The 27,163-nt window shown below is 55.8% G+C and overlaps 1 protein-coding gene across 1 annotated transcript in view; it reads left to right on the top strand.

Annotated features, from left to right (window-relative positions):
• The window catches only part of AACS (acetoacetyl-CoA synthetase), a 53,869-nt gene that overhangs the window by 550 nt on the left and 26,156 nt on the right, over positions 1-27,163 (top strand). Inside the window, exons 2-8 of the mRNA XM_058281220.2 lie at positions 5,668-5,771; positions 6,493-6,613; positions 10,585-10,698; positions 13,517-13,614; positions 18,244-18,358; positions 18,554-18,635; positions 23,720-23,867. Of these exons, the coding sequence (XP_058137203.1) occupies positions 5,668-5,771; positions 6,493-6,613; positions 10,585-10,698; positions 13,517-13,614; positions 18,244-18,358; positions 18,554-18,635; positions 23,720-23,867 (782 nt within the window). The remainder of the gene's footprint in view (positions 1-5,667; positions 5,772-6,492; positions 6,614-10,584; positions 10,699-13,516; positions 13,615-18,243; positions 18,359-18,553; positions 18,636-23,719; positions 23,868-27,163) is intronic.

Below are 27,163 nucleotides of genomic sequence, written 5' to 3'. Positions count from 1 at the left end.
AGGGTCCGGGCTCCCCCTGGCTGCAGCATCGTCCCGTGCGCGTGGGGGCAGCCCCTTCCCTGGCAGGAGATTCCGCAGGCTGCCGGCCCACCTCTGCGGCTTGGGGGGCTTGCCTTCCTCCCTTCGTCCTGGCCTCAGCCCTTCAGACCTGCGGCTCGTCCCCTCCGTGGGGTCGCTTGCCAGCTCACCATGCCCCCTCCCACCCCCCCGGCAGGACCTGCTGGAAGGTGAGCAGTGTTTTCCCGCACTAGGAGCAGGGAGTCAGGCGGGAGCTCCCCTTTGCAGTTGGGGTAGAATCCCTTCTCCTCTAACAGACCCTACTCCCGGCTGGCTGGTGCATGTGGGGTGACAAGGGCTTACTTTCAGACCTGGTCAGAGCCCCCCACCTCAGATGTCCTCAAGGGTTTGGGGCTCCTCGTGGCCTCTCACCTCCTTACTAGCTGCAGGGCCCCCCCTGGTTTCTGTCGATGGCTTTACCATCCTTGGCCACATACAAGCAGGCACTGAAGTTTTCTGCCTTGCACTGGGGCATCTGCTCTGGAGCAGCACCTCTCTGCAGCCCAGCTTTTTGGGTGCAGCAGTTTCCAGGGGACCTCGGTTCTTGTTCCCTGAACAAGGGTGTATTCTCCTGAGTTTCCTGCTTCCTGCTTTCCCTCCCCTCCCTGTGCAGTATGCCCCTATGTACTTTGCCAGTACAGGGCTGGAAGCACAGGCCTGACTCGATCACTCCTTGGCCTGGCTAAGTTTGTATGCAGGTGATCCAAAGTCTCTTTTTCAAAGCCCCCCATGGAACATGCTGCACGAAGCAGCCCTCTGTAAATAGGGGGCTAGGTAGGGGACACCTGCTTCAAATCACCTGTTCTTCCAGAGGGCTGTGCCAAGTGCCTGTTTTTCTGTGTACCACAAGCTGCAGTTTCCTCCATGTGAAAGCAGTGGGGAAAGTGTTTGCCAACAAACAGAAAGCACAGGCCCTCTTCTCAAACAGCTTACCTGTAGTTGGGATGAGAAAGCACAAGCAGAGGTGGCAGGGACTTCTAGCTAGTAAATGATGAGTATTCAGCAGCGGGGAACGTTTCTGGTTTTCTCAGAAACATATTCTGGGTTTATCAGAGAATGTTTCAAAGGCTGACGAAAGTCTTTAATCGAGATTTGAAGGTATAAACTTGTCAAATAGTGAGGAAGAAGGGGTGACAACGAAAGCAAGCAGGGTTTGCAAACTCAGAAGCCTGCAAGAACCAGGCAGGTGACAGAAATATGCATAATAGTGAATATTTGGTGAGAGCTGTCTGTATGCCAGGTCCCATTCTGACACTTTATGTGTAGTAACGCGTTTAATCCTTGCGGTCATCCTGCGAAGTTGCTGTTCCTGTTGTCCCCACTCTACAGCTGAGGAAACCGAGGCACAAAGTCCTGGGCGCTCTCGCAGCTGCAGGTGGTGGAGCTGTAGCCTGGGTCCAGGGTCAGTGCTGTGAGCCGTGTCAGGTGGCCTCCAGGGTGGGGCGAAGAGGCCAGGTGAGCCAGCTGGGACCCACCCATGGCTGGTGGTTGCTATGTTAAATGGACAGTGCCTTAGGTATCTCTGGCTGCATAACAAATCTCCCCAAAATGTGGGGACTCGAAACAACAATCGACGTTATCTCACAATTTTGGTGGGTGGGGAATTTGGGAGCGGCTTGGCCGGGTGCTTCTGGCTGAGGGTTCCTCCTGCGGTTGCAGTTGAGATGTGACCAAGCCTGTGGTCGTCTGAGTGCTTGGCTGGGGCCGCAGGACCTGCTGCCATGTGGCCCCCTCCCATGGCTGGCGAGCTGAGCCCGGTCATGAGCAGGAGGCCTCTGTTTCGTGCCACATAGAACTGCTAGAGTGTCTTCATGACATGAGTGCTGGCATCTCCTGGAGCAGGCGACGCAGGTGACCCAAGAGAGCAAGGCCTATCAAGTCAAGGGTCAAGGTTACATCCCCCTTGTGACCTTGGTTTCGTGGGCTAGCTCTGCTCAGCGTGGAGGGAGCACACAGGAGCAGAGCTGTCAGGAGGTGAGCCCCACTGGGGGGCAGGGGGGGCATGACTTGGGGGCTGGATAGTATTTTCTTAGGAAAGCCAGATATCCAGAATCCACTTGCAAGCTATGATTTTTAAATGCCAGCCATGAGTTCAAGTTCTCTGTGGGCGTTGTGTGGGCTGAGCACAGCCAGTCGGTGGCCGACTGGTCACCTAAAGTCCTGGGGACATCAAGATGCTGTGGCGGCCACCCGTGGCACCCCTTGTCTCCGTCCTCCTCCCTTGGCTCTGCGCCAGGGCTGCACCCTGAGATGGCCCTCGGGGGCCGGGAGGGCAGGCTGCCGCTGAATCTCTTACTCCGGCACGGAGGCGCCTTTGCTGCTGAAACTCTTTGCAATCTGTGAGGTCCATGGTGATTAAAAAAATAAAATACTGAGCGAGAAGGAGCTGCTGTGGGGCCTGTTGGGCCAGTGCTGCTTCCCACAGGTGGACGAGAACGCCTGGGGCGGGTGCTGCCCTCCTCCTCCCGCGGGCACCTGGCACGCTCCTCTGCGCTCCTGCCTCGTCTCCATGGATTTGCTCATCGGGTGCACCCGGCCCCCTGGCCCCCAGGGAGGTCCGAGGGGTCCCGCCCCCGAGCTGCTCCTCTGCTCGGGACTGTGCCGGTCCTCCCAGCGGCCTCATCCTCGCCGGTCACGAGAAGCCACGGGACCTGCCCGAGGCCCCTCGGGGCCCAGGCGGGACTCGAGCCCAGGGGAGCCCCGAGCCCGACAGCGCCTCCTGAAGGGCTGCCTCTTGCAGCCCGTGATGGGCAGGTGCTGAGGCTGGCGGGGGTGGAACGGCTCTCCCAGGCCCTTCTCCAGAGAGAGGCAGAGCCGAGGGTGACATCCAGACCCTCCCCACCGGCCCCGGGGCCCAGGTGTAACTGCTCCACTCTCGTGGGAGAGCAGCCCACGATTTCCAGTTGATCCACAAGGGAAACTGAGTCCCAGAGAGGCCAGGCAGCCCGCCTGAGGGGTCTGGAGTCCGGGTGGCCCCACGTTCCCGACCCGCTGTCCCCGCTTTGCTGACCTGGTCCGTGGCCCCGGTCTTCAGTAGGTGGAGGGGTTACCCCCTGCCTGCTCGAGCTCGGAGCCCCACAGCCGCTGCTGTCCCTCTCCTGAGAGGTGGGCCTCCCCGTCCACGCCGCACACTGGCTCCCCCACCTCTCTGTACCCCGTATTTCTCCAGCCTGCGGGGACTTCCTCCCGGCGTCCAAAGGACCTGCTGCCAGGTGCAGCCTGGGCCCCCGCCTGCAGCCTGCGCCCTCTGCCCCCCGGAACCCGCGGTGAGAGGGGACACGGCTTGGGCAGGGCACGTTCTCTTCCTCCGCCTCCTGCCAGGCCGGGCATGGCGACAGCGAGCGCGTCTTTAGTTGGGCGAGGGCAGGTGAGCGAATTGGGCCGGGCCCTGGCCTGCGCCCTTGGTCTCCTGGCCTGCGCCCTGCCGCTCCCCGCCCTGCTGTTCCAGCCCCGGGAGCCTCTGCTTCTGGGGGACGAGCAGGCTCCCTTGGGGCAGCAGCGCCGCACTGCCGTGATTGGTGCTCCGTGGGACACGTTTCTCCCCCCGTTGCCTGGAGATCGGGTCGCCCACCTGGGCCGGTCCTCGGAGACCCTGTGCCCCGGGCAGGACCCGGCTCGGCTGGGGCACTTGTGCGGTAACATCCAGGTCCCTTCAGGAACGAGATCCAGCTGCCAACGTCAAGCTTCCGGTTCCGGGCTTGATGGCAGGCAGGGCTGTTGTTACCTTAATCCCCCAAACGCGCTTGGCTGCCTTGCTTCCCTCCTCCTCCTTCCTGCCCCCAGTGTGGTCTGTGCAATTCGGAAGTCAACACTGAGCTCGGCGGCACTGAGGCCAGGGGCCGTGGCTATCCACCTCGGGTGGTTTGGATTCGGTTTCTTTTGCAAACTGTTGTTGCTTGTGTGCCGTTTAAAAATCCAGTCGTGTGAAGTTTGTTAGAAGACTGGAAACCACCCAGAAATCCTAAAATAGAAGTCTGGTTAAAGAAACGATGGTACATTTTTACAGTGGGATACTATGCAGCTGTTAAAAAGAAGGCTGCTGTGGTAGCTTTACATGAGAGTACAAACTCTGCTTTTTATGCACTGTGGTGGAAAGAGCTCGAGCATATCTTTATTTACTGAGAAAGGCAGACTGTAGCCTAGTGGGTAAAGTGGACTACCATTTGTGTGGGAAAAAAAATCTCTCCCAGAATCTCTCTTTGAGAAGAGAGAAGAGCTATTAATATTTAGTTTCTCAGGGGAACCTGGTGGCTGGGGATAGGCAGGAGGGAGATTTTGCCATGGAGCCCATCGTCTGTTTTGAATTAAAAAATGCATATGAATATATATCCCTTTAAAGGTACGTTGAGGGAAACGGACGTGGCTCAAGGGGCTGGGCTCCCGTCTACCTTATGGAGAGTTGTGGGTTTGATTCCCAGGGCTTCCTAGTGAAAAGCAAGCTGGCCCGCGTGGCACAGAGAGCTGGTGCAACAAGATGATGCAACAAAAAGAGACACAGAGGCGAGATGGTGAGAGACACAACCAACCAGGGAGCGAAGGTAGCTCAAGTGACTGAGTGCCTCTCTCCCATGTTGGAAGGTCCTGAGATTGGTTCCTGGTGCCTCCTAAAGAGGAGATGAGAAGACAAGCAGACACAGAAGAACGTGAAGCGAATGGACACAGAGGGCAGACAGCGAGTGCAAGTGGCAGGGTGGGGAATAAAATAATTTTCCTCACTTCTGCGTTGTTTGCATTTGCTGTGACTGTTTGTCTTCCTTGTTTTCTTTGGGAGGCATTGGGAACCCAGGACCTCCGATGTGGGAGGGAGGCGCCTAATTGCTTGAGCCATCTCCATTCCCTGCTTTGTTGTGTCTTTCATTATGTTTTTCTTCTTGTGTCTCATTGCATCATCTTGTTGCGTCAGCTTGCTGCACCTACCTGTTGTGCCAGCTTGCTGTCTTTTTTAAGTGGCACCGGGAACTGAACCAAGGACTTCCTGTATGGTAGGTGGGATCCCACTCGCTTGAACCACATCTGCTTCCCTATATTTTTATTAGAGAAGTTGTGAACTTACAAAACAGTCATGCATAATATGCAGAATTCCCATACATTACCCCTCCATCAACTCCTTTCATTGTTGGGGAATATTCATTACAGGTTATGGAAGAATGTCATCCAAATATTACTATTAACTGGTTCGTGGCTTATGTATGTTTTTTCCATACACCCCCTGTTAACACCATATGTTAGTATTGTACATGTTATAGTTCATGAGAGAACTCTGTTTGTACTGTTAACCAGTCCATCTTCCACCACATGGTTCACTGTGTTAGATAGTCCCATAGCTTGTACATTGAATCCAATGTCTACCCTCAGTGGCTCTCACTTTCATCACAGTTGTGTAGTCATCGGCTCAGTAAATTTTTGAATGTTTTCCTTAGTCCAAAAGGAAAGATTCCATATGCCCCTATTATTGATCGTTAGCATTGATATAGTACCTTCTTTGACACTGATGCAAGAGTACTACGATATTGCTGTCAACAACATCAGTTATGTTAATTGTATTTTCCCCATGTGTCAGCTTATCCTTACCATCTTGTAATAGTTTGTGGTGTTTAATTTTATTTTTAGGAAATTATAATGACTTGTACCACTGGTCAGTGGAGTCCTATTCAGACTTCTGGGCAGAGTTCTGGAAATTCAGTGGGATTGTCTTCTCACGCATGTACGATGAGGTAAGCAGAGCCCTTCGCCTGTGTAGAATCCGTTTTATGGTTGTGTTTCCAAATAAAGTGTCGGTTCTGGGAAACAGCAAATCATTAGTTCTTTTAAACCTCACATGAGTGGCAGTGGAAAACCGTCATCCTAGAGAACTTGCATGAAATCGTGTTGAGGTCGTGGGTCCTATTGAATCTTTGTGATTTCTGGGCCCTTTCCTGAGAAAGATGGGTCAGTAGATTAGGAGGTACCAAATTCTGTATTAGCCAAAGGGATGCTGACACAAAATACAGAAATCTGTTGGCTTTTATACAAGGTATTTATGTGGGGTAGAAGCTTACAGTTACCCAGGCCCTAAAGCATAAGTTACTTCCGTCACCAAAGTCTGTTGCCACATGTTGGAGCCAGATGGCTGCCGTCGTCTGCAAGGGTCCAGCCTTCCTCTTCCTCTTAAGGCTCCATGGTCCCAGTTTCTTCCAATGTCAGCTGTAGGCTGGGGAAGTCTCGTCTCTCCCCGGGGCTCATTTTTCTCCAAGCTCAGTTGCTCTGCTCTCTCCCCAAGGCCAGCTATAGACCATCAAGTGAATGGCTCGTCTCTTCCTGGGCTCCTGCCGTGTCTAATGGAGCCTTCTCTCTTTCCTCACATACTTGCCTCTCTGTGTATTTACTTCCTGGGGCTCCAGCATTTTGGCCATTGCAAAAGCACGACCCCACTCTGTCTGCTGTCGCCCTCTCCAGGTTGTGGACCCATCGAAAGGGATTGCGGATGTGCCTGAGTGGTTCAGGGGCAGCCGCCTCAACTACGCAGAAAACCTGCTGCGGCACAAGGAGAATGACCGAGTCGCGCTCTACGTTGCAAGTGAGTCCTGCCTCACCTGGGTGCCTTGTGTTTGCAGCCCTGCGTTGGGAGAGGCCCAGAAGTGTCAGGGTTTTCCAAGCAATATCTTGGTGCCTTTGGGAAGTAATTAAGACTTCCATTGACTTTTTATTATCCCTGGTGTCTTCATGTCTGGGGCTGCCGTACCAAAGAAGCACCAACTGGGTGACTGAGAACAAAAGAAGTCGGTGGTCTCACGGTTCGAGAGGCCGATGTCCAGAACCGCGGTGTGGACAGGGCCCCGCTGCCCCCGAGGTCCCCAGAGGAGGGCCTGTCCCTGGCTCCCTGCTGGCTTCGGGTGGCTGTCAGCCCTGCTCAGTGTTCCTGGCCTGCGGCTGCAGCACTCCCGGCTCGGCCTCCGTCTTCGGGGGCCGTCTTCCCTCTGTGTCTCACCCCTGTCTGGTCCTCTCTTCCAGGGTCACCCGTCATGGTGGAGTTCAGGCCCAGCCTGCTCTGTCTGACCTCATCTGAATCTCACTAACGCCACCTGCAGCGGCCCTATTTCAAATGAGGTCGCCAACCCCTGGTACCCTATTTCCAAATAAGGTGCCGGGGGTTACTACTTCAACATACCTTTTGGGGGGACACATTTGAACCCATAACACCTTGGAAGGGGAGGGAGCAGGTGTGTGGTCCATGGTTTTTCATTTTTTTGTTTTTAAAGAAGCCTTAGATTACATGAATGTTACACTGAAAATCTAGGGGATTCCCACGGACCTCACCCATCCCTCTCCCCCACTTCTCCCCATTAACGACATCTCCATTAGTGCGGCACGTTTGCTACAACTGACGAGCACATGGAGGCGTTGATACTCACCATGGCCTTTAGTTTACGTTATGGTTTACATTCTGCACTGCACAATTTTTTAGGTTTTGACAAAATGTATAATGGCCTGTATCCGTCCTTGCAGTGTCAGGCAGGACAATTCCAGTGTCCCCCAAATGCCCCCGTGTCACATCTGTTCTTCCCTCTCCCTCCCCTCAGAACCTCTGGGGGCCACTGCCTTTATATCAGTGTTACAAGTTCTTCCATTACTAGAAAAATAATGTCTGCTTTAGTCCATAGTTGCGTTCCCGCCCCCCGTGTTATTTCATTTTCGTGGGTGAAGTCCCGACTCCTGGTTAGTAAGAAATTCGCTCAGAGTCGCTTGGAAAGCTGGTGATGAGGCCCGCCCCAGTGTGTCAAGGTGAATTTTCAGCCCCGTGCCAAGGACAGGTCAGAGGAGATTTGCAGAACCCGCGGGTGGCCCTCAGTCTGTGAGGTGGGGAGCAGTAGAGGCCCTTTTCCTAAGAAGCTGAGATATAATTTAATACCACAAATTCCCCATTTTAACTGGGCAGTTCAGTGGTTTTAGTATAGCCAGAAGGTTGTGCAGCCACCAATGTTAGAGCATTTTATCACCCCTGGAAGGCAGCCTCTGCGGTGGCCCAGTTTCCTCGCCTCTGCCCAGCCCCTGGCCACTGCCCGTCTGTTTCTCGCTCTGTGGACTGGCCCACTGTGGAGTCATGTAGTACGTGACCTTTGGTGTCACGCTCGCCAGGCCCATCCGTGGAGCAGCACGCCCTTCCTTTCTACGGCTGAGTAGTATTCCACCGTGTGGGTAGACCGTGTTCTGTTTACAAGGGGCTCGTAAAGGCTGTGCTGGCCCAGCCACTGCAATGCCCGCGTTAACCTCTCTGGGCCACTGGCGCAGTCACATCCTTTGTGATCTGGAAAAACCAGAATGCCAGGTCTCTCTCTCCTCTCCTTTTCCTGATCCTTTTAAATGTGTGCTGTTTACCGAATTTCCCAGACATTGCACAAGTGTCCTGGTTTCTCCAGCTAGGGAGTGGGAAGGTCAGACGTGAATCTTCTTAACAAGAGTACAACATCAGAGCCCAGTAATCTCCCTGATGGCTGGTGGTAGAACCAGCCCGTCTCTCGAGCCTTGTCGGGTGGGTGGCTGGGTGGGGACTGCTCTCCCCGTGCGGTCTTTCTGTGTCTCTCCCCCCACCTCCGTCTCTCTCTGGTAGCTTCGTACTTGCTGCATCCAGCAGTTTGCCTTGTTTTCTTTTAAAGTTTACTTTTCCTTTTAAGCCTAGCTCTTTCTAGAGTGGGCTAAGGACTGGCTTTGGCTCTCTCTCTGACACCTCTCCCTCTTTCCCCTGTCGCTGTTTGCACCATCCCTTCTCATAAATATTTGAGCTCTTTTCCTTAACGAGCTCTCCCAGTCCAACCAGGGATCAGACCCGGTTTGTAAACCGGGTGTTGTACGTAAGCGGGCCCTGAGTTGGCTTCCTCTTGGCTCGAGGATGTAAATTGATGGGGTTTGGCTGTGTGCTTTCCTCACTTGCTCCTGACTCTCCCCGCTGCGGGCCGGGGCGCCTGTGCTTCTGTTCTGAGCCCACTTTCCACACGAGGCCGGAGGCACCGCCCTGAGGGGAACGTGCGCGTCCTGCCACCTTCACGTACCCGTGAGCAAGCCGCAGCTGGAGCCTGGCGCCGCTGTGCCTCAGCTCAGAGGAGCCGCCCACGCAGCGCCTTTTGTCTTTTGACAGTGGATTGGATTTATGGAGTGTTTTAATGGGATAGAAAAAGTATCTTGGTTGGGAAAATGGGAGTGATGACTAAAAGGCCAGCAGTGAGGAGAGAAAAGAAGGAGGGGCAGCCTTTAAGGAAATGGGTGTGATGTAGGAAAGTCCAGATTTACACCAAAGGGATAGCAGGGCGTACATTCGCTTAGGGAAAGAGACAGCTCATGCAGTGATTGGAAGAGCAAGTGGCAGCCGGGAATAAGATGTTTGCAACAGAGACGATGGTCATAGAACTGATAGCTTTCCTGTAGAAAGTCCATTCCGGGGCATTTCCTATACCTTCATGTCCTGGAGTCTTACCAGTTGTACTATTTTTCTATTGCCAGCTAACAAACTGCCTGAAAGCGATGGCTTCAGACAGCCTTTGTTATCTCACGGTTTCCGAGGGCCTGCGAGCTGGGTGGCTCTGGCCCGAGGGTCTTGTGAGGTTGCCGTGAGGACGTCAGCGGGGCCGCAGGCCTCCGAAGGCTTGCCTGGGGCTGGAGGTTCCCTTCCAACGCGCCCAGCTCGTGTCCCTGCCATTGGTGGCCTTGGGCCCTCGCCACTTGGGCTACTCCCTGGTGTGCTAAGAGTGTCTGCAAAACATGACTTCTGGCTTGCTCCGGAGTGAGCAAAGTGGGACACCCAGTGGCTTCCTTATTTATTTATTTTTTTTAACTGTGGTAATCTGCATTTAACATTGCGTTTTGCCGTTTGAGCCATTTTTGAGTGTAGAGTTCAGGGGTGTCGCTTACTTTTACAGTGTCGCTCTCATCACCACTGCACCTCGGCCCAGAGCCACCCTCCTCGTTCCCACCCTCTCCTGCCGTTTTCCCAGGGCAGCCCTGCATAGGCACACACGGAGTTCCTAATCTGTTAGATTAATCCTCCTAATCTGTTAGCGGGAAATTAGTACCTCACTGTTTTAACAAACATTTCTTTTATTACAGTGAAGATCATTTTGTTTTCTCATTCATGTTTTTCTTGCCATGTCAAAGTTTTCTACTTGTATATCAGTGTATACTCTACAGTATACTCTACAAACTGAAAATGAAAAAAACATAATCAACACCAAATCAATAGTGGAATATTGCTCAGCAGTAAAAGAGCAGGCCCTTGTACATGCAACCGCTTGGCCGAATCCGAGGGCACGAGGGAAAAAGCCAGTCCTAGAAGGCCTCTAAACGGCACGTTCCGGCAGCGCCCACCGGGGCTGACTTGCGCTCCGTCTGGCCTTCCCGCGAGGGACGAGCCCGTGCCTCGCCGTGCGCGCCTGCACCTGTGGCTCCCGCAGGCGTTCCTCACCTGCATTTGGACAGGTGTGGTTGCCGCCCCAGGGTCTGACGTGGCCCTTGGCTTTCTGGTGGTCTGGACAGGATTCCTCCTTTTTCTCTTCCCAGGGGAAGCCAAAGAGGAGATTGTAAAGGTGACTTTTGAAGAACTGAGGCAGAGAGTGGCCCTGTTTGCGGCAGCCATGAGGAAAGTGGGCGTGACAGTGGGAGACCGGGTGGTCGGTAAGTACCCTGGGGAGACCCGGGCAGGGTGGCTTGGAGGGTCGAGCCGGCTTTTGAATAAGGTGGATTGGGTGCTTTTACCTCTGGCCTTAAATTCTTCAACTCTCCACGCCCGGGAGAAATCAACTGGGAAAGGAAATGGCTCTCAGCTCCCAGGGCCTCTCAGCACAAGCATCTCCCATAGCCGGGGAGCCTGGTGCCCACCGATGTGGAATGTGGGTAAAACGTGGTCCTTAAACCCAAGGCAGCGTTCACCTGCTCAGGGACATGCTGGGGGTCCTGGTCCCCGGACTGGGGGGACGGTGTGTCTGCCTCCAACATGACGCCCTGCCAAGGACTCTTGAGGGTCAGCCTTCCACAGCCCCCTGTGGGTGCCCAGGAGCCAGGATTTCCTTCACACAGCCATCAGCGTGGATGGTCTCCTTACAGTTTTACTTTCGCCCTGGCTTCTGAAGGCCCGTAAAGGCCTGTAAGTAGGCCTGTTCCTTGCCCCATGGAATGTCAGTTCACATAGGTATGGGCAGGTGTGTGCACAGGTACAAGCAGGTAAAGGTCAAGGTGCTTATCAGCGTTCTTGCCTCCCTGCCCACCTCCCCTCCCCTCCTGGAACTGGGCGGGGCCACAGGGCAGCATGGGGAGGGGAGAAGCTGCCGGGAGGCTTGGGCAGCAGACCTGTGTTTGACGCGAGTGTGATGCCCCAGCGAAACCGGCTGCAAGTGGGCGCCGAGTGTGTGTGCAAAGAGGGAGACCGAGCTGGGGGCGCGGCACGTGGGCGTGCGCGGGGGCCGCCGGGTGTCGGGACTTCCCTCCCAGCTGGGCACGGGCGCATCTTGGCCTGTGTTTGCGTCTCCTGCATGAGCTTGGACGTAGCAGGTGCGTGGCTAATGTTTACTGAAAGGATTTTGGAGGCTTCTCCCTCCCTTTTCTGGGCTCCTTCTTGTCCCCCTTCAGGCTGCCTCCTCTTAAGGTCTAGAGAAGGAATGCGAAATGTTCTTCTCCCCTCCGATTTTTTTCTTCTCTCCACTTTTAATTTTTAAAACTCTCCCTTTGAAGCAGACTTTTCTGAGAGGAGGAGAAAGGGAGAGCTGGGTTCCTTGGGGGGCTTTCTTGGAGGAGCTCGCTTTCTCCGGGTGCCTCCTGGCTCTGACGCCCCAGCCCCCCGCAGCCAGGCCGGTGGGTCCGAGCCACTCTCCTGTGGGCCTCCACTAGGCCGCGCCTCTGCCCCGGCCGCGGTTACCACGACCAGCACAGCGGGGCGGCTCCAGAGCAGGACTCCCCGGGGAGTTGGGTGAGGGTGGCAGCGGGTGGAGCGGCACCCACGGCTTCACGTCCGGCCTGTGTCATCCGCTTCAGGGGGCTGGCCGCTGCCCCCTCGGCCACCAGGAAGCCAGCGGGGCCACGCACCTCCCCGGGCCCTGCGCCGGCCTGCCCTCGGGAAACGGCGCCAGTGAGGCGCTTCTGTCCACGTCGCCGACCCGGTTCAGCAGACGTCCGCACGCGGCCACCCGCAAACGCTGTGCAGAGGACCCTGGGGCCGCGCAGAGGCGCGCTCGACCCCTCGCCCCTGGGGTGCTTGCAGCCCGGCAGGGGAGATGTCCCTGCGCCCAAAGACGTGGGAGCACAGGCAGGGAGAGAGCTGTCCAGCGAGACCTGGTGCGCTGGGGCCCATGGGGCCTTTGCGATCACGGAGTGGGTGGCTCATGTCATTGCTCGGGGCATTTGGCCGACCGACTCCTCCCTGACACCTGTGCCCAAGCCCCTCTCCGGAATGCTTCGGGTGCTCTGTCTCATTTAGCACCAGTGCTCTGATGATGGCGAGTCTCTGCCTCTACTGATCAGAAAGCCCCTAGCCGCCTATAGATAGCTCCGTATGGTCCTGTATACGTCTCTTAGTGTCCTTCTTATAGCCATCCGTCCCTCCATCCATCCATCCGTCTGTCAGTCCGTCCACCCCCCAGTCGGCCAGCCCGTGTCTGAGGTTTTGAATCCCTGCAGCATGCCAGCAGGTACTTCGTAAAGCGGACGTGAGGACGGGTCGTGGACCCAGCAGGGGCTCGGGTGCAGCTGTGTAAGTCCCGTGAGGACAGGTAGAGTGGGCTCTGAGGGCGAACGGCCCGGGGACGGGAGTGTGGGGGTGGAGGCGGGATGGCCTCCCAGAAGGCCTCTCTCAGGAAGTCTGTTTGCGGTAAGAGCCGACAGGATGGGAGCGGGCATGGCTCCGGATGCCGAGCGCCGGCCCCCCACGTGGGGGGGTCCCCGGTTCGGTTCCTGGTGCCTCCTGAAGGAGCACGAACAAACAGCAAGCAAATAAACGGTGTAACCAACTCAGGGAGCTGGCGTGGCTCCGTGGCTGAGCACTGGCTTTCCACACGAGAGGTCAGGGTTCAACCCCCAGTCCCCATATCTCACCAAAAAAAAAAAGGGAAGAGCTGACAGGTGAGTACGTGCTGACGGAAGAGTATCGCAGGCAGCTCGTGCAAAGGCCCCGGAGCTTCGAGCAGCTGAAGAACCGAAAGGCGGTGGAGCCCAGAGCTGGCAGAGGGGAGGGAGAAGGACCCGGAGAGGAGGCCAGGGGCCGGGGGCGCGGGGGCGCGGGGCCGGGGGCGGTCCCTGTGATTGGGCAGATGAGACGAGCGGGAACAGGTGTGGGGAGGCTGGCGGAGGGCGTGGCTCGGGCTGGCTCTGCCCCTTGGGGCAGCTCACGGCCAGCCTCCCCCCACGCGCCCTTGCCCTGGCCCCCCGCAGGTACCTTTTGGGGGGCCGCTCCCATTGCGCACATGGCGAACCCAAGGCCTTCTCCCTGCGCTGCTTTCCCCAGGTTATCTGCCCAACAGCGCGCACGCCGTGGAGGCCATGCTGGCGGCCGCGAGCATCGGCGCCATCTGGAGCTCCACCTCCCCAGACTTTGGCGTGAACGTAAGTCAGGGGCCCTCTGGGAAGCGCTCCCTCGTGGTGTCTGCAGGGAGGGGCCCCTGTCTCCCTGACTCCCGGAAGAGGGGTGGGCGGCAGGGCTGAGCGTTGGGGGGGGGGGCCGCGCCGTGTGTGGGCGGCTGGAGTGAGACGACGCCTCCGTGGACCCCGTCCCCCTTGCTGGCGCCATGAGGACAAGGGGAGAGAATGAGCCGGAAGGCCCCGAATCCTGGCACTCCATTGTGTGCCGGGGCCGTGAGCTTACGGCCTGGTCTGGGACCGCCTGGCCGTCCTCCGTTGGGATTAGCGCCCACATCCTGGCACGCGGTCGCGCTGTCTTGGAGGAGGCTTTTGCAGGTTCCCTCTGAACACGTTGCTCGCCGGGCTTCTTCAGGCCCGCTGGGCCTGTCTGCTCCATTCCGGCCTCGGTGGATCCACGTTGCGTGCCGTGGGCGTGGAGAAGGGTGGGCCCCTCTGTGGCCTGGTGGGAAGGGCCCCAGGGTTGGGCCAGCGGGCGTGGCCAGGCAGAGCCAGGAAGCGAGTACGGAACCCCCTCGGGCTGTTCCAGCCCCCGCCCCTAAGCGGGCGGCAGAAGCAGCAGGGCCAGGACTGACCCGGGCCCCCCACTCCCCAGCCGGGGACCTTCCTGGGCTGCAGGGTTTTGGGACCTTCTGGAACCATGAGGACAGACCACTGAGGTCCAATGGGGTGCCCTGTCCCGGCACAGCCGGCGGCAGGGGGCTGCTCAGGAGGTGGCAGCCGGCTCTGCGTGCCTGTGCCCTTGGCCGAGCCGCTCCCCCTCCGGGCCTGGGACATCCTCATCTGCACGTCGGCCTGTTCCGTGCAGGTGGCCACAGGCCAGGCTCCAGGGCCGGCAGCTGCCATCCCAGGTGGTTCCAGTCAGAGCTCACAGGGGCTCTGTGCGGGTGGTGGCCCACAGACCAGGCTCCAGGGGTGAGCTCGGAAACCCTCGCTCGTGCTGGAAGACTCCTTCAAGGTGTCGTCTCGTTCTCCCCATGCCGCGTGAAGGAGAATCAGAGGGCCCAGAGGGGCACGGTGACCGGCCGGGGCCCCGTGCAGGGCTGGTACGGGCTGGGCCTGCGAGTCCGGGAGGCCTCCCCGGGCGCCAGGGTGCGGTCCTCGCCTGCTGGGCTTGCCTGCGCCTTGCCCGATGGCCTGTGTCGGGGCCATGCTGCGGCAAGGCCCGAGGGGAGACCGAAACTCCACCGTGGCCTCTGCAGTCCCCGGGGCCGCGCTGCAAGGCTGTGAGCTGCTCGGGCCTGCGGTGGCCCCATGGGCGGGCGCGGGGACTGGGACACAGGTCGCTGGGCACGGTGGCTCCCGGGTCTCATCAGGTCCAGAGCTGAGTTGTGGGGCAGCAACGAGGACCTTGGAGGGCGGAAGGGCAGAGGGCGGGCGTGGTGGGAGGAGAGGCCACGCCTCTGTCCGTGGCCTGGCCCTGCCACTTCTAGCTCAGTGTCCCTTAGCCTCTGTGGGCCTCTGCGTCCTCTGGTGGGAATGGGGGACACTGTCACAGGCCTCGGCGCATGAGGACTGCGAGGCCCTGCTGTGGAATGTTGGGGACAGGGTTTGGGGCGCCGAGGTCAGTAAAGGTCAGCCCCTGGGACCCAGCTGGGAGATGGGCGCTTTTTTGTTTCCAAGTATCTTTCTAGCTTTTTGTAACCCCCCCAGGAGAGCCGTGCCTGGAATGGGTGTCGTCACGGCCTCCCGGGGGAGCCGGGTAGCCCCTGACCACTGAGGCGAGTGTCGCCGGCTGCCTCCAGACCCCCCTTCAGCTCAGTGGGAGCTTGCTAGGCCTTCCTCTGCCCCCAAAGCCGCTTCCGGTCCTGCTGGACGCCCCAGGTCACTGTCCCTGGCAGAAGCCACCCCCGGCCACCTCCTCTGTGCAGCAGATCCCACCTGCCTTGGGGGCAGGCTGGAGGGGGCTTAGTCGCAGGGCGCTCCCTGGCTTGCAGTCAGTTCCGGGTTTTCTGGAAGCAACGCCTTGGTGGGCTGCTCCCACCACGGGAGGCTCAGCAGGTGGCAGCATGGCCCCAGCTGGCCCCTGCGCGCAGTGCCTCCAGGGAGAGCATCCCCTCAGGCGATGGGCTGCGTCTTAACGGACAGAGAACGACGGGCCACGCTCCCCCTCCCGAGCCGCGGTGCTCTGCCCCAGGATGGTCTGGCCTGTTGGTGCCCCGTCCTGCTGGGCGGTCTACCCTGTGGGCTCGGTGGGCCCGGCTGAGCTGGGCTGACGGCGCATCTGTCCATCTCTCAGCAGGCAGCAGCGGCCCTGGCATGCTCTGCCCCCTCGCCGGGCTCCAGAGGTGGGCCTCTTGGCACGGGTGAAGGGACACAGGCCTGGCGCATAAGCCAGACCCCCCAGCCAGAGTCTGCTCGCTGCTTTGCCCACAGGCCTGCCCCGGGGGCCAGGAGCCACGGGACTGTTTGTGGAGCGGAGGACGAGGCGGGGACTTGGAACCGGGCAGGGGCAGAGGGGCCGGACTGGGAAACCATCCTCCCCTCGGTGTGTGCGTCTCTGCTTAAAAAGGATTTTCTTTGCTGTTTTCACCTCTGACGTCACCATTTAAAACTTCAGAGGGGTCCTTTTTTGGGTAAGGCTACTCTCGTGAAATCTGGGACAAAGCTGAAATCTGGGACGAAGCGGGGAATGTCTTCCTGACTTTGAATCGTGTTTCCTGTTGCAAGTCAGTGAAGATCCCTATTGTGAGGGGACAATGGCCGCTTTAACGACCTGGCTTCCGGTGGCGGTGGCGGTGGCAGGGCCGCCCCGTACGGACGCTGACCTGCTGCTGCCGTCCCTGCTCCCCTCCCTGCGCGGCTGGGCAGGGGACACCTCCGTTGCGTGCCGGGGCTGCCCCAGTGAGGGACGGGGTCACCCGTCTTTCCTCAGGTGCCGGGAAGTGTTAGCCACCCCCGCTCTACTCGCCCCCGCCCCTGCCTCTCGGCGTGTGCCCCTTCTTCGCCCGCTTCTCTCGGGCCCTTTTTCTGCTTCCCCGGGCTTCTCGCTTTGTACGACCCACGCATCTGGGCTCTGAGCGGCCCCGGCGGACGGGGCCTGCCTCCCCGGGCCCTCCCCTAGCGCTGCGTTTTTCCAGCTCTGCTTTTTCCTTGGTTTCACCATTCACCTTTGAGTTGGTGGCATCTTAAAAAAACGTCAGGCTAGCTGCATACCTAAGGGTCAAACCCACAGCCCACAGCCATCACCCACATGAAGCGTCTCCAGGCCTGTGTGTACAGAGGTGTGCGTGTGCACAAGGAGAAGCCCGGGTGTGCAGAGGTGCACGTGTGCACAGACGGGAGCCCACGTGCGCAGGCGTGTGCGTGTGTGGGAGTGGGTTAGCTCAGTGTGGAGTGCCTGCTTCCCATGGACGAGGACCCGGGTTTGAGCCCCCATACCTCCTAAAAACAATAATAAAGTAAAAGGAGACTGGTGGTGGCTCCTGCAAAGTGGGGAAACTTTTTTTTTTATTTTAAAGATTTATTTACTTATTTCTCCCCCCTCCCTCCCTCGTCTGCTCTCTGTGTCCATTCACTGTGTGTTCCTCTATGTCTGCTTATAGTCTCATTAGGTGGCTCCGGGAACTGATCCTGGCATCTTCCAAAGTGGGAGAGAGGCAATCATTCTCTTGTGCCACCTCAGCTCCTTGATCTGCTGTGTCTCTCTCTTTTCCTTTTTTTTTAAAGATTTATTTATTTATTTATTTCTCTCCCCTTCCCCCCTTCTCCCCAGTTGTCTGTTCTCTGTGTCTATTTGCTGCGTGTTCTTCTTTGTCCGCTTCTGTTGTCAGCGGCTTGGGAATCTGTGTTTCTTTTTGTTGCGTCATCTTGTTGTGTCAGCTCTACGTGTGTGCGGCACCAATTCCTGGGCAGGCTGCACTTTCTTTCACGCTGGGCGGCTCTCCTTACGGGGCGCACTCCTTGCGCGTTGGTCTCCCCTATGCGGGGGACACCCCTGCGTGGCAGGGCACTCCTTGCACGCATCAGCACTGCGCATGGGCCAGCTCCACACGGGTCAAGGAGGCCCGGGGTTTGAACCGCAGACCTCCCATGTGGTAGACGGACGCCCTAACCACTGGGCCAAGTCCGCTTCCCTGCTGCATCTCTCATTGTCTCTCCTCCGTGTCTCTTTTTTGTTGTTGCATCATCTTGTTGCATCAACTCTCCGTGTGGGCCAGCACTCCAGTGCGGGGCAGCTCGCCACACAGGCCGGCTTCCTTCACCAGGAGGCCCCTGGTATTGAACCCTGGACCTCCCATATGGTAGATGGGAGCCCAGTGGCTTGAGGCACATCCGCTTCCCTATGGGAAGCTTTCTGTAGTGCAACCATCCAGTAGTTCTCTTGCTTTCTAAACTTGGATTTTTCTATTTCAGGATGTATCTGTAAGTCCTTTTGGTATTTCTTTATATTACTGCTTTCCTTGAAATGACTGTAATTACTCAGATGCAAATAGCATTTTGGATCGCTCTCTTCAGTTGGTCCCTGGGCGGGGCAGGACGCGGCCTGTGCGCGGATAAGCTTCCTTTCCTTTCCCGTGGCACACGGTGGCCTGTTGGCAGCTCAGGGGCTTGCCTTCGGACTGGTGGGTGATGGCTCGTCCCGCCCACTCCCAGGGGGTTCTGGACCGGTTTTCTCAAATCCAGCCGAAGCTCATCTTCTCTGTGGAGGCCGTGGTGTACAACAGCAAAGAACACAAGCACCTGGAGAAGCTGCAGCAGGTGGTGAAAGGTGCGTTGCTCTTCCCCAGTGGAGGCGGAGAGAGGGGCCTTCCCCGGGGCAGCCCCCGGAAGGCCCCGTGGACGCTGCAAGGGCCACAGAACCCCTGGGCAATCCCGTCCCTTTGTTACAAACCACATTTTATCAGCAAATCGGCCGCCCAGTACCCGGTGTCCTGCAACCCCCGCCCTCTCCTCCCGCCCCCAGGACTGCCGGACCTGAAAACAGTGGTGGTGATTCCTTACGTCAGCGCCAGGGACAAGATCGACATCTCCAAGATTCCGCAGAGGTGAGCTGGCCACGCCCCAGGGGACCCCAGGAGCCCCCCTGGGCGCGAGACCAATCGAATCTTTAAATGTGGGTCACCGAGTCAGAGGTGGCAGAGGTGTCAGAATGGCTGTTTTGCAGGTGGGCTGCCTGCGGCCCCTTCGAGGCCACGTGGCTGACGAAGAGCAAAACAGTGGGTCCCAGGAGTCCTGTTCCGCCAGCCAGGGTCCCCGGGAAGGGGTGGGCGTGGATGGGCCGTGATGGTTCTGCCCGGAGGGGTGTGTGGGTGTGAGCATCTGGGTGTGACACGTTTTCCCCTTTTAGAGCCTGTTTGTCCCTGGTGCTAGTGGCACCTTCCTTTGCTTTCCTGACGTTCACAAGCTGCTCGGCCAGGTCTTGATTGGGGTCCCAAATAGAAACGGTGGGTCTTAATTCTAGTAGAAATTAAGGGCGTGGTTATGGTTTGGTCAAAACGGAACCAGTCACAAGCTCTTCAGTCTCTCGAGACAAGCTGTGGGGGGCTCTGGGGCCGGGCATGCTGACCCCCCACCCCCCGCGTGGCCTTGGACTCGAGTCTATGTCCAGACGGCTGGGGGGAGCCTGTTGAGTGGCCGGAGACCACAGAGGACAGCTGGCACAGACACAGCTGGGGGTTCCTGACGCTGGGCCCTGGAGGGGCCAGGGAGGGGGCAGGGGCTGGTCGGGCCCTTGCGTTTAAGCCACGACTGGTCGGCGGGCGGCCTCCCAGGTGTGTGCAGGGTGCTCTCTGGGCGCCCAGAGGGCTCCAGCATCTTCCCTGCCCTCAAGGGGCTCGCAGAGCCAGCCGTGGGGAGGGTAAGCTGGGACGCCTGGGCCCGAGAAAACCGACATGCTGATTGCGTGGGAGTGAAGGGGAGTTGGGACAGGGGTCGCTCATCTGGGGTCTGGAGAAGGTGGCATCTGAGGTGGCCTTGAGGGACGAGCTGTGGGGGCAGTGGCGTGTGCCAGGAATCCAGAGGCCGAGGGGGTGGCCAGCCAAGGGCCGCTTCCATGAGGTCGGTGGTTTCAGAGCCAGACTGCTCAGTTAGGGGCCGTGCGGTGCCTCCGTTTCCCCATTTGTAAAACGGGGACAGTGTTTCCTTCCTCACAGGCTGGGTGTGGGAATTAATAAGTTTATGCTTAGGCCGAGTGCCTGGAGTGTGTTCGCTTTCAGTAAACGCGGTCTCATGTTGGGAGTGGCTGACGCCAGGGGATGGGCCGCGTGCCCTGAGGCAGCAGGACTCAAGAGGTGCAGGTGCGCGGGCAGCCCAGGTGTATGGGACAGCCCAGGTGTGTGGGGCAGCACAGGTGCTTGGGGCAGCCCAGGTGCACAGGCAGCCCAGGTGCGCGGGGCAGCCCAAGTGTGCTGCTGGCTTCTGCAGAAGGTGCAAAGCCGGCGCCCCTGGTAAATGACAGCCTGATGAGGAGGACTTGGCTCCTGCGTTTACTGATGGGGCCAGCAAGGCACAGGCTCCAGGAGGAAACCGAAGTCACGTTTGGTGTCCCCACGGCAGCCCAGCTTTTATATGTCTGACCGTTGATTAGTGATTGCTGTGAAGTGAGAGCACCCAGGGGAGTCCCATTCGCCACTTCATTTCATGTCATACGATGCAAAAGGCTCCCCTCATTAGATGTAGGAGCTGGATCCCCGTGGCTGTTCCTCTTTTCATTACTGGACGCCAGAGATAAACCCGGACCTCGGCAGCGTGGAGGGCGGAGACCCGGGAGGGGCGACTCCAGCCTTTGGGCTTGCCCCTTTGGAAGAGCAGCACAAGTCATCACGGCTTCCTGTGACTTACAGGCCTCGGGAGAAAGGGGCTGCCCCTGCGTGGCTGCCCGATGAGGCTGGGCCCTGTCTGTGAAGGGGCTCGAGTGGGAGCGGCAGAACCGGGCTTTGTTGGCTGCCACGTTCCAAAGTGAATCATCTTCCTGCCATTCTGGAGCAGCCTGTTTTGTTTGTTTGCCCCTTGGGGTTGAATTATTTTTTAAAAATATTATGTTTTTAAAATTGTCTTTTTAAAAAAGACAAATAGATCACATAAAACGTTACATTAAAGAACATAAGAGGTTCCCATATACCCCACTCCCCACCCCACCCCACTCCCACATCAACATCCCCTTCCATCAGTGAGGCACACTCATCCCACTTGGTGGACACACCCTGGAGCACGGCCACGCCGCATGGACTGTGGTTTACATTGTAGTTCACACTCTCCGCCAGTCCATCCAGCGTGGATGCCCCTTTTTTATTTTTTTTTAATTTTTAATTTTATTATTTATTTATTTTTTATTCATTTTTTAAAAAAATATTACATTCAAAAAATATGAGGTCCCATTCAACCCCACCGCCCCCACCCCCCACTCCCCCCACAGCAACACTCTCTCCCGTCATCATGACACATCCATTGCACCTGGTAAGTACATCTCTGGGCATCGCTGCTCCCCATAGTCAATGGTCCACATCATAGCCCACACTCTCCCACGTTCCATCCAGTGGGCCCTGGGGGGATCTACAATGTCCTGTAGTTGTCCGTGAAGCACCACCCAGGACAACTCCAAGTCCCGAAAACACCTTCCCATCTCATCTCTTCCTCCCATTCCCTGCACCCAGCAGCCACCATGGCCACCCTTCCCACACCCATGCCACATTTTCTCTGTGGACATTGGATTGGTTGTGCCCATTGCACATCTATGTCAAGTGGGGCTTAGATTCCACATGGATACTGGATGCAATCCTCCTGCTTTCAGTTGTAGGCACTCTAGGCTCCATGGTGTGGTGGTTGACCTTCTTCAACTTCATGTTAGCTGAGTGGGGTAAGTCCAATAAATCAGAGTGTAGGAGCCGAAGTCTGTTGAGGCTCAGGGCCTGGCTATCATATTGTCAGTCCAGAAATTCAAATCCCCTAAATATATCTTAAAACCCACCACCAACTACAATTCCAGTAAAGTAGCTTGAAAGTCTTGTGAAAAGAGATCCCATCTGAGTCCAGTTCCATCACGCAGAAACACCAGCTCCAAAGAAGGGCCATCTGCCATGGCAGTGAACCCCATCTGCCATGACCATAGAACCCGTGGGTCTCTTTAGCCCTCAAAAGAACCAGTACCTGGGGTTGTATCTACTTTATCTGTCTCTGAGACTCTGCTCAGGTGTGCAAAAGGGCAATCCATCTGACAACCTCCAGACTCTTTTTTAGAGACTCGTATCCATATGAACTCATTTCTCCTTTCCATTTCACCCTTACATTAGGTCAAACAGCATTTTATTTTATTTTATTTTATTTTTTTAAAGATTTATTTATTTAATTCCCCCCCCTCCCCTGGTTGTCTGTTCTTGGTGTCTATTTGTTGCGTCTTGTTTCTTTGTCTGCTTTTGTTTCTTTGTCCGCTTCTGTTGTCGTCAGCGGCACAGGAAGTGTGGGCGGCGCCATTCCTGGGCAGGCTGCACTTTCTTTTCACGCTGGGCGGCTTTCCTCACGGGCGCACTCCTTGCGCGTGGGGGCTCCCCCACACAGGGGACACCCTTGCGTGGCACTGCACTCCTTGCGCGCATCAGCACTGCGCATGGCCAGCTCCACACGAGTCAAGGAGGCCCGGGGTTTGAACCGCGGACCTCCCATATGGTAGACGGACGCCCTAACCACTGGGCCAAAGTCCGTTTCCCCAAACAGCATTTTAAACTCCTGTTATTATATGTAGACAGGGATATTCTGCTGATCCGCATTGAACCTTTAATTCAAGGTCATTTTCTAGTTGCATCTTCAGCTGGTATTTGGTAGTGATCCCTCGGTGCCAGGGAGGCTCATCCCCGGGTGTCATGTCCCACGCTGGGGGGAATGCACTGCATCTACGTGCTGAGTTTGGCTTCGAGACTGGCCACATTTGAGTAACATGAAGGCTCTCAGGAGGAAACTCTCAGGCACAGTGCTGCTCTAGGCCTTGTTCTTATTGCAGGCGTATAGGCTCTCAAGCATAGCCATTAGTATCAGGAGCCCACTGTTGGACCCTCATTCCTTCCTGGTTCTTACCGAGGATGCCCCTTTTTTAAAACCCACCATTTCCTCCTGGAGGAATCCCATGCAAGACGGCAAAATGCCTCATTTTAGTGTTTGAATTTGTACTTCAACAAAATCATCCTTAGCAAATTGCTGCAGGCTGAGTTTAACTGATTTTTCTCCCCTCAAAGGAAAGGAAGTTCTGTTTGTCAAAAACAGTAGGTTTTTTCCTCTTTCTCTTTTTCTCTTTAGAGCAGTGGAGGACAGGGCAGTGTCTCGGGGTGACTGCTACTCCTGATCTCCAGGTGGAGAGCTGACCCCGTCTGAGCCGGCCATGCACCTGTGCTGCCCGCGGACCAGCTCCGGACAGCCGGGTGCCTCCTGCTTGCCCGGTGGTGGTTCCGGCTGCCTCCCTATCCCCAGGGGGAGGCTGGCTTGGATTTTTTAGGTGTAATCCATAGTTGGCACTTTTTAAATTTGTTCTTGGACAGATATTTTTGTCTTGTGTTAGAAGACCTCAGAATACACTAAATTAGGCATAATACAGAATATTTGCCCAGCAGGTTTTCTGGTCATGAAATTGTGCTTTTGGGATCTTAGCCCCAAGGTCCCAGTGTTTCCCCTGGGGAAAGTACAGGCATCAGACCTTGTAGGGAACAGGCATTGGCTAATCAGATGGTCAGTAGCAAACAAGGGAAATGTGTACGGGGCTCTCGGAAGACTTCACCAGTGTGTGTCCATACAGACCGTGGTGAGTTCATCTTAGGTGGTCCTTCTCCAGCGTTTACTAAAGCTCTTGAAAGGATTCTCTAAAGAGGGCCCTTGATCCCGTCCCAGCAGTGGAGTGTTCACAAAGCAATTAAAATTTTCACAGATTCGGTGAGTACAAATTCCTGCGGTCTGACTTCACTTCCCCCTTCTTTGAAGCTCCCAGACAAGTTCTTGTTTCTCCTGAAAATCCAGGCCCTCCCTGTGTGCAAGGGGGGCTGGCGAGCTCCCCCGTCTCCTGTGGGGTGGGCCCCGCCGGCCACCGGCACCGACGATGAGCCTCAGGTTGCAGGCGCGCTCACCTTTGTTCCTGTGTTTCCGTCCACAGCATGTTCCTGGATGATTTTCTTGCAATCGGGAGAGGAGAGCAAGCGCCCCAGCTGGAGTTTGAGCAGCTGCCTTTCAGCCATCCTCTCTTCATTATGTTTTCATCAGGCACCACGGGGGCTCCCAAGTGCATGGTGCACTCGGCTGGGGTAGGTGTCCTTGCCGAGGCCAGGCCAGGCCTTCCGTCCATCTGCTGCTAGGACGGGGACTCTGGACAGATGTTGGAGGGTGTCAGAGACATCAGGCTCCACCCCGTCCCTGGAGTCTCCCAGATGCTGCCCATTGCCCAGAGTGGGTGCCGGAGCCAGGCTCGCTCCTGGAGCTCAGGACAGCCTGGAGCTGCTCTCCTCGGGGCTGCTGTGGTGCCTGCCGTCACTGCAACAGGGTTCGAGGCCCTGAGACCCCATGTAGACCTGCTGCCTGCCGGGGGCAGGTGTGCACTGGGAAAGCCCGGGATTGTCACACAGCAGCTGGTACCCCTTAGCAGAATGGGAATGCAACGTGGGCACTGCCAGCATTTTAAAAAAAAGATTGTGGTAACGTATGTATAACAAAATTTGCCATTTTAACCACTTTTAAATGTACAATTCAGGGACATTAATACATCCTCAGGGTTGTGCTACCCATCACCAAGACTTTCCCATCACCCCAGACAGACACTGTCTTCACCAAGCAGTAAGCCCCTCCCTGACCCTGGAAAGGCTGACTCTCCGTTCTGTCTCTGCGATGTGCTTCCTCTGGATGGTTCATGTAAATGGGATCGTGCAGTGTACAGCCTTTTGTTTCTGGTTTCTCTCCCTCAGCATCATGTTTTGTAGGTTCCTCCACACTGCAGCATGCGTAGAACTCCATTCCTTTTGATGGCTGAAAAACAGCCTGTTGTGTGCGTAGCCCACATTTTGTTTATCTGTTGGAGATGCTTGCGTTGCTTCCACCTTTTGGCAAATGCTGCTGTGAACCGTGACATAGGTATCTGTTTGAGCCCCATTTTCAGTTCTTTTGGGCATATGCCTAGGCATGCCTTCCCAGCATTTTAAAAAGAGTGAACTAGAATAGATAGGAACCGAAAATGCCAGGGCATCCCTGGTTATGAGAGGCATGGGGTGTTTTATGAAACTGTAGTTGCATAAGTATACATATGGGTGTTTGCTGCATGGGGTGGCACTGTAAAACCTTCATCTGACTGTGGGCTAGATGCTTGAAAGCTGCTTTTCATTTATCTCATCAAAAGTCTAGCTTGAGGAGGAGGAGGCACACACACACAAAGGGCTAGTTTTATTAAGCATCTAAAATAATATATTACTACCAAGTATTAGATTTTAGACTTGTACATGAAGATCTGTGTCTTTGAACTTTCTAGTTTAAAAATAGTTCAAACCCATAGAAAGGTTGCAGGAATAATACTATGATAACCCTGTGAGATGCACTGGTTGCTAACATTCTGCCAGTGTTGCTTTTTTTCCTTCTCCTTATGTATATACTACTATTATTATTATTTTTTACTGAACCATTTTAGAATAAGTCGTAAACCTCATGGCCCTCTAACCCGCCCAGTGCTTCAGCACATTATCTCCCAAGAACAAGAACATTCTCTCACATCACCATCAAACTCAGGAAAGGTAATGGTGATAATCATATCATCATCTAATGTATAGTCCATGCCCCAAAGTTTGCCTTCCCAACCACTCCCTTCATGGCGTCCAGGCCACACTGCATTCGGTTGTCAGGTCTCTCGACATTCTTGACTCGGGAGCAGCTCCTCGGCCTTCGTCTTTCGTGGCATCGGCGTCTGGGAGCAGGCCAGGCCGGGGTCCTGCAGGTGGCTCTCTTTGGGTGTGCCCGGCGCTGCCTCTCGATGCAATCCAGGTGGTGCCCGCTCGGCAGGCGGACCCCAGATGTGGGGCCGTGCCCTCCTTGTTTCTTTGTTGTGTTTTAATCAGGCCACTCTTCTGAAATAAAATTCCTGGGCAAACTCAGTACTTTTCTGATAACTCCCGCCACATCTTACTCGATTTGATAAGGAAACTTCTTTCTGACTTGGGTTTAATCCTCATCTCAGACTTGAACATCCCCTGGGCTGGTCCCCCGGAGCTTTGCTTCTCTGTGGCCACGGGCTTTCTTGCCTCGCCAGCTTTCCGGCTCTCTCGTATCTCATCCCGTTTCCCCCTCAGTTGGCTTTGCAGGAGACAGAAGGTTCCCGTGGGGGGGAGAAGAACTGCAATATCTTTCTCTTGGTCAAATACTCTAATCGCCTCCTTCCCGCTGCTCAGAAGACAACGCTGTTCTCTAACAGGTTTCTAGCTCTTGCCTGATAAGATGGTGCATTTGAAAATGAATGATAAAATTTCTCTTAATCCAGCTCTTAGGGCTTTTCCCTAGATGCAGTTTGAAAGCCTTCCATAGAAAGGAGGCACTTAGATTTGAATCTGTTTCCACTGGAGCTTGGAGAGGAGTGAGCACGGCTGCATCACCACCTGGATTTGCCTCTACCGAGGTCGAGATACAGCAAGAGCCCAGGGGCGGGGGCCGGCATCAGAAGCCAGAGGCTTCATTTCTGTTTTGGACATAAGAGTGGCTGGAATCCAAACTGCTTTTTTTAAAAAAAGAGTGAGCTGTCCCTAATGCCCAAACCAGCCCGTTTTATCAAGTCGAGTCGGGGTTCTAAGGTGTGTTTGCCTGGTGAGGGGCTGCTCTGGGTTGGCCTCGTCAAAGACCTGTTAGCAATTAGAGGCGAACATTTTCCAAAACCTTGACAAGGGGCTGGGGCAGCAGCAAAACAACCAGGAATTTTAGGAAAAATTGAAATGTCTAACTGTACTTTTATTTTTAGAGCTTTTTGTAGAGCGAATGTCATTTTTCTTAGGAGAAGAATATATAAATAGATACAATGTAGTTTGCTCATAAAATCATTGTGCCTGGTATATTAGAATGTGGAAAGTTCAGGAAAAATGGTATTTATTCTGTCTCCAGTGGGTTCTGACATCTGAAGTGACTGGTCCTTTTCCAAGGGCCACCTTGATAGCAGAGGTCCAAGAGGCCACAGCGGCAGAACCGCGCAGTCCCCACGGGGTTTTGATTGAGTCGTGTCGCTGGGTTGTTGGTTTGCATTTTCTGAGTCCAGAAAAGGTCCCAGAAAGCAGCTTCTCTTTTCCTTCTTTTAAATGAACTGCATCTTCTTGCGTGAGATTGGTGAAGCCACGCTGCTTGTACTTCCTTGCCCTCAGGAAGAGCATCCACACACAGCCGTAGATACTTAAAGATTAAGTGAAGAACTATCGAGGAGAACTGTCAAGATTCATACTGAGAAATTCTTGTTTTGTGTCCCTTGAGAAACTGAGAAGACCGGATGGATGAGTGAATGAGTGAATGTGGGGTAACGGATGTGCATCAAGCAGATCCCATAGGTAAAGATAAAGAGTTAAATGAAATACTGGTTTTAAAATAA

Source organism: Dasypus novemcinctus, chromosome 19 (genome assembly GCF_030445035.2).
Source record: "Dasypus novemcinctus isolate mDasNov1 chromosome 19, mDasNov1.1.hap2, whole genome shotgun sequence".
Lineage (NCBI taxonomy): Eukaryota > Metazoa > Chordata > Mammalia > Cingulata > Dasypodidae > Dasypus > Dasypus novemcinctus.
The sequence above is the reverse complement of the archived record's forward strand: the minus strand, read 5'-3'. Positions and strand labels throughout refer to the sequence as shown.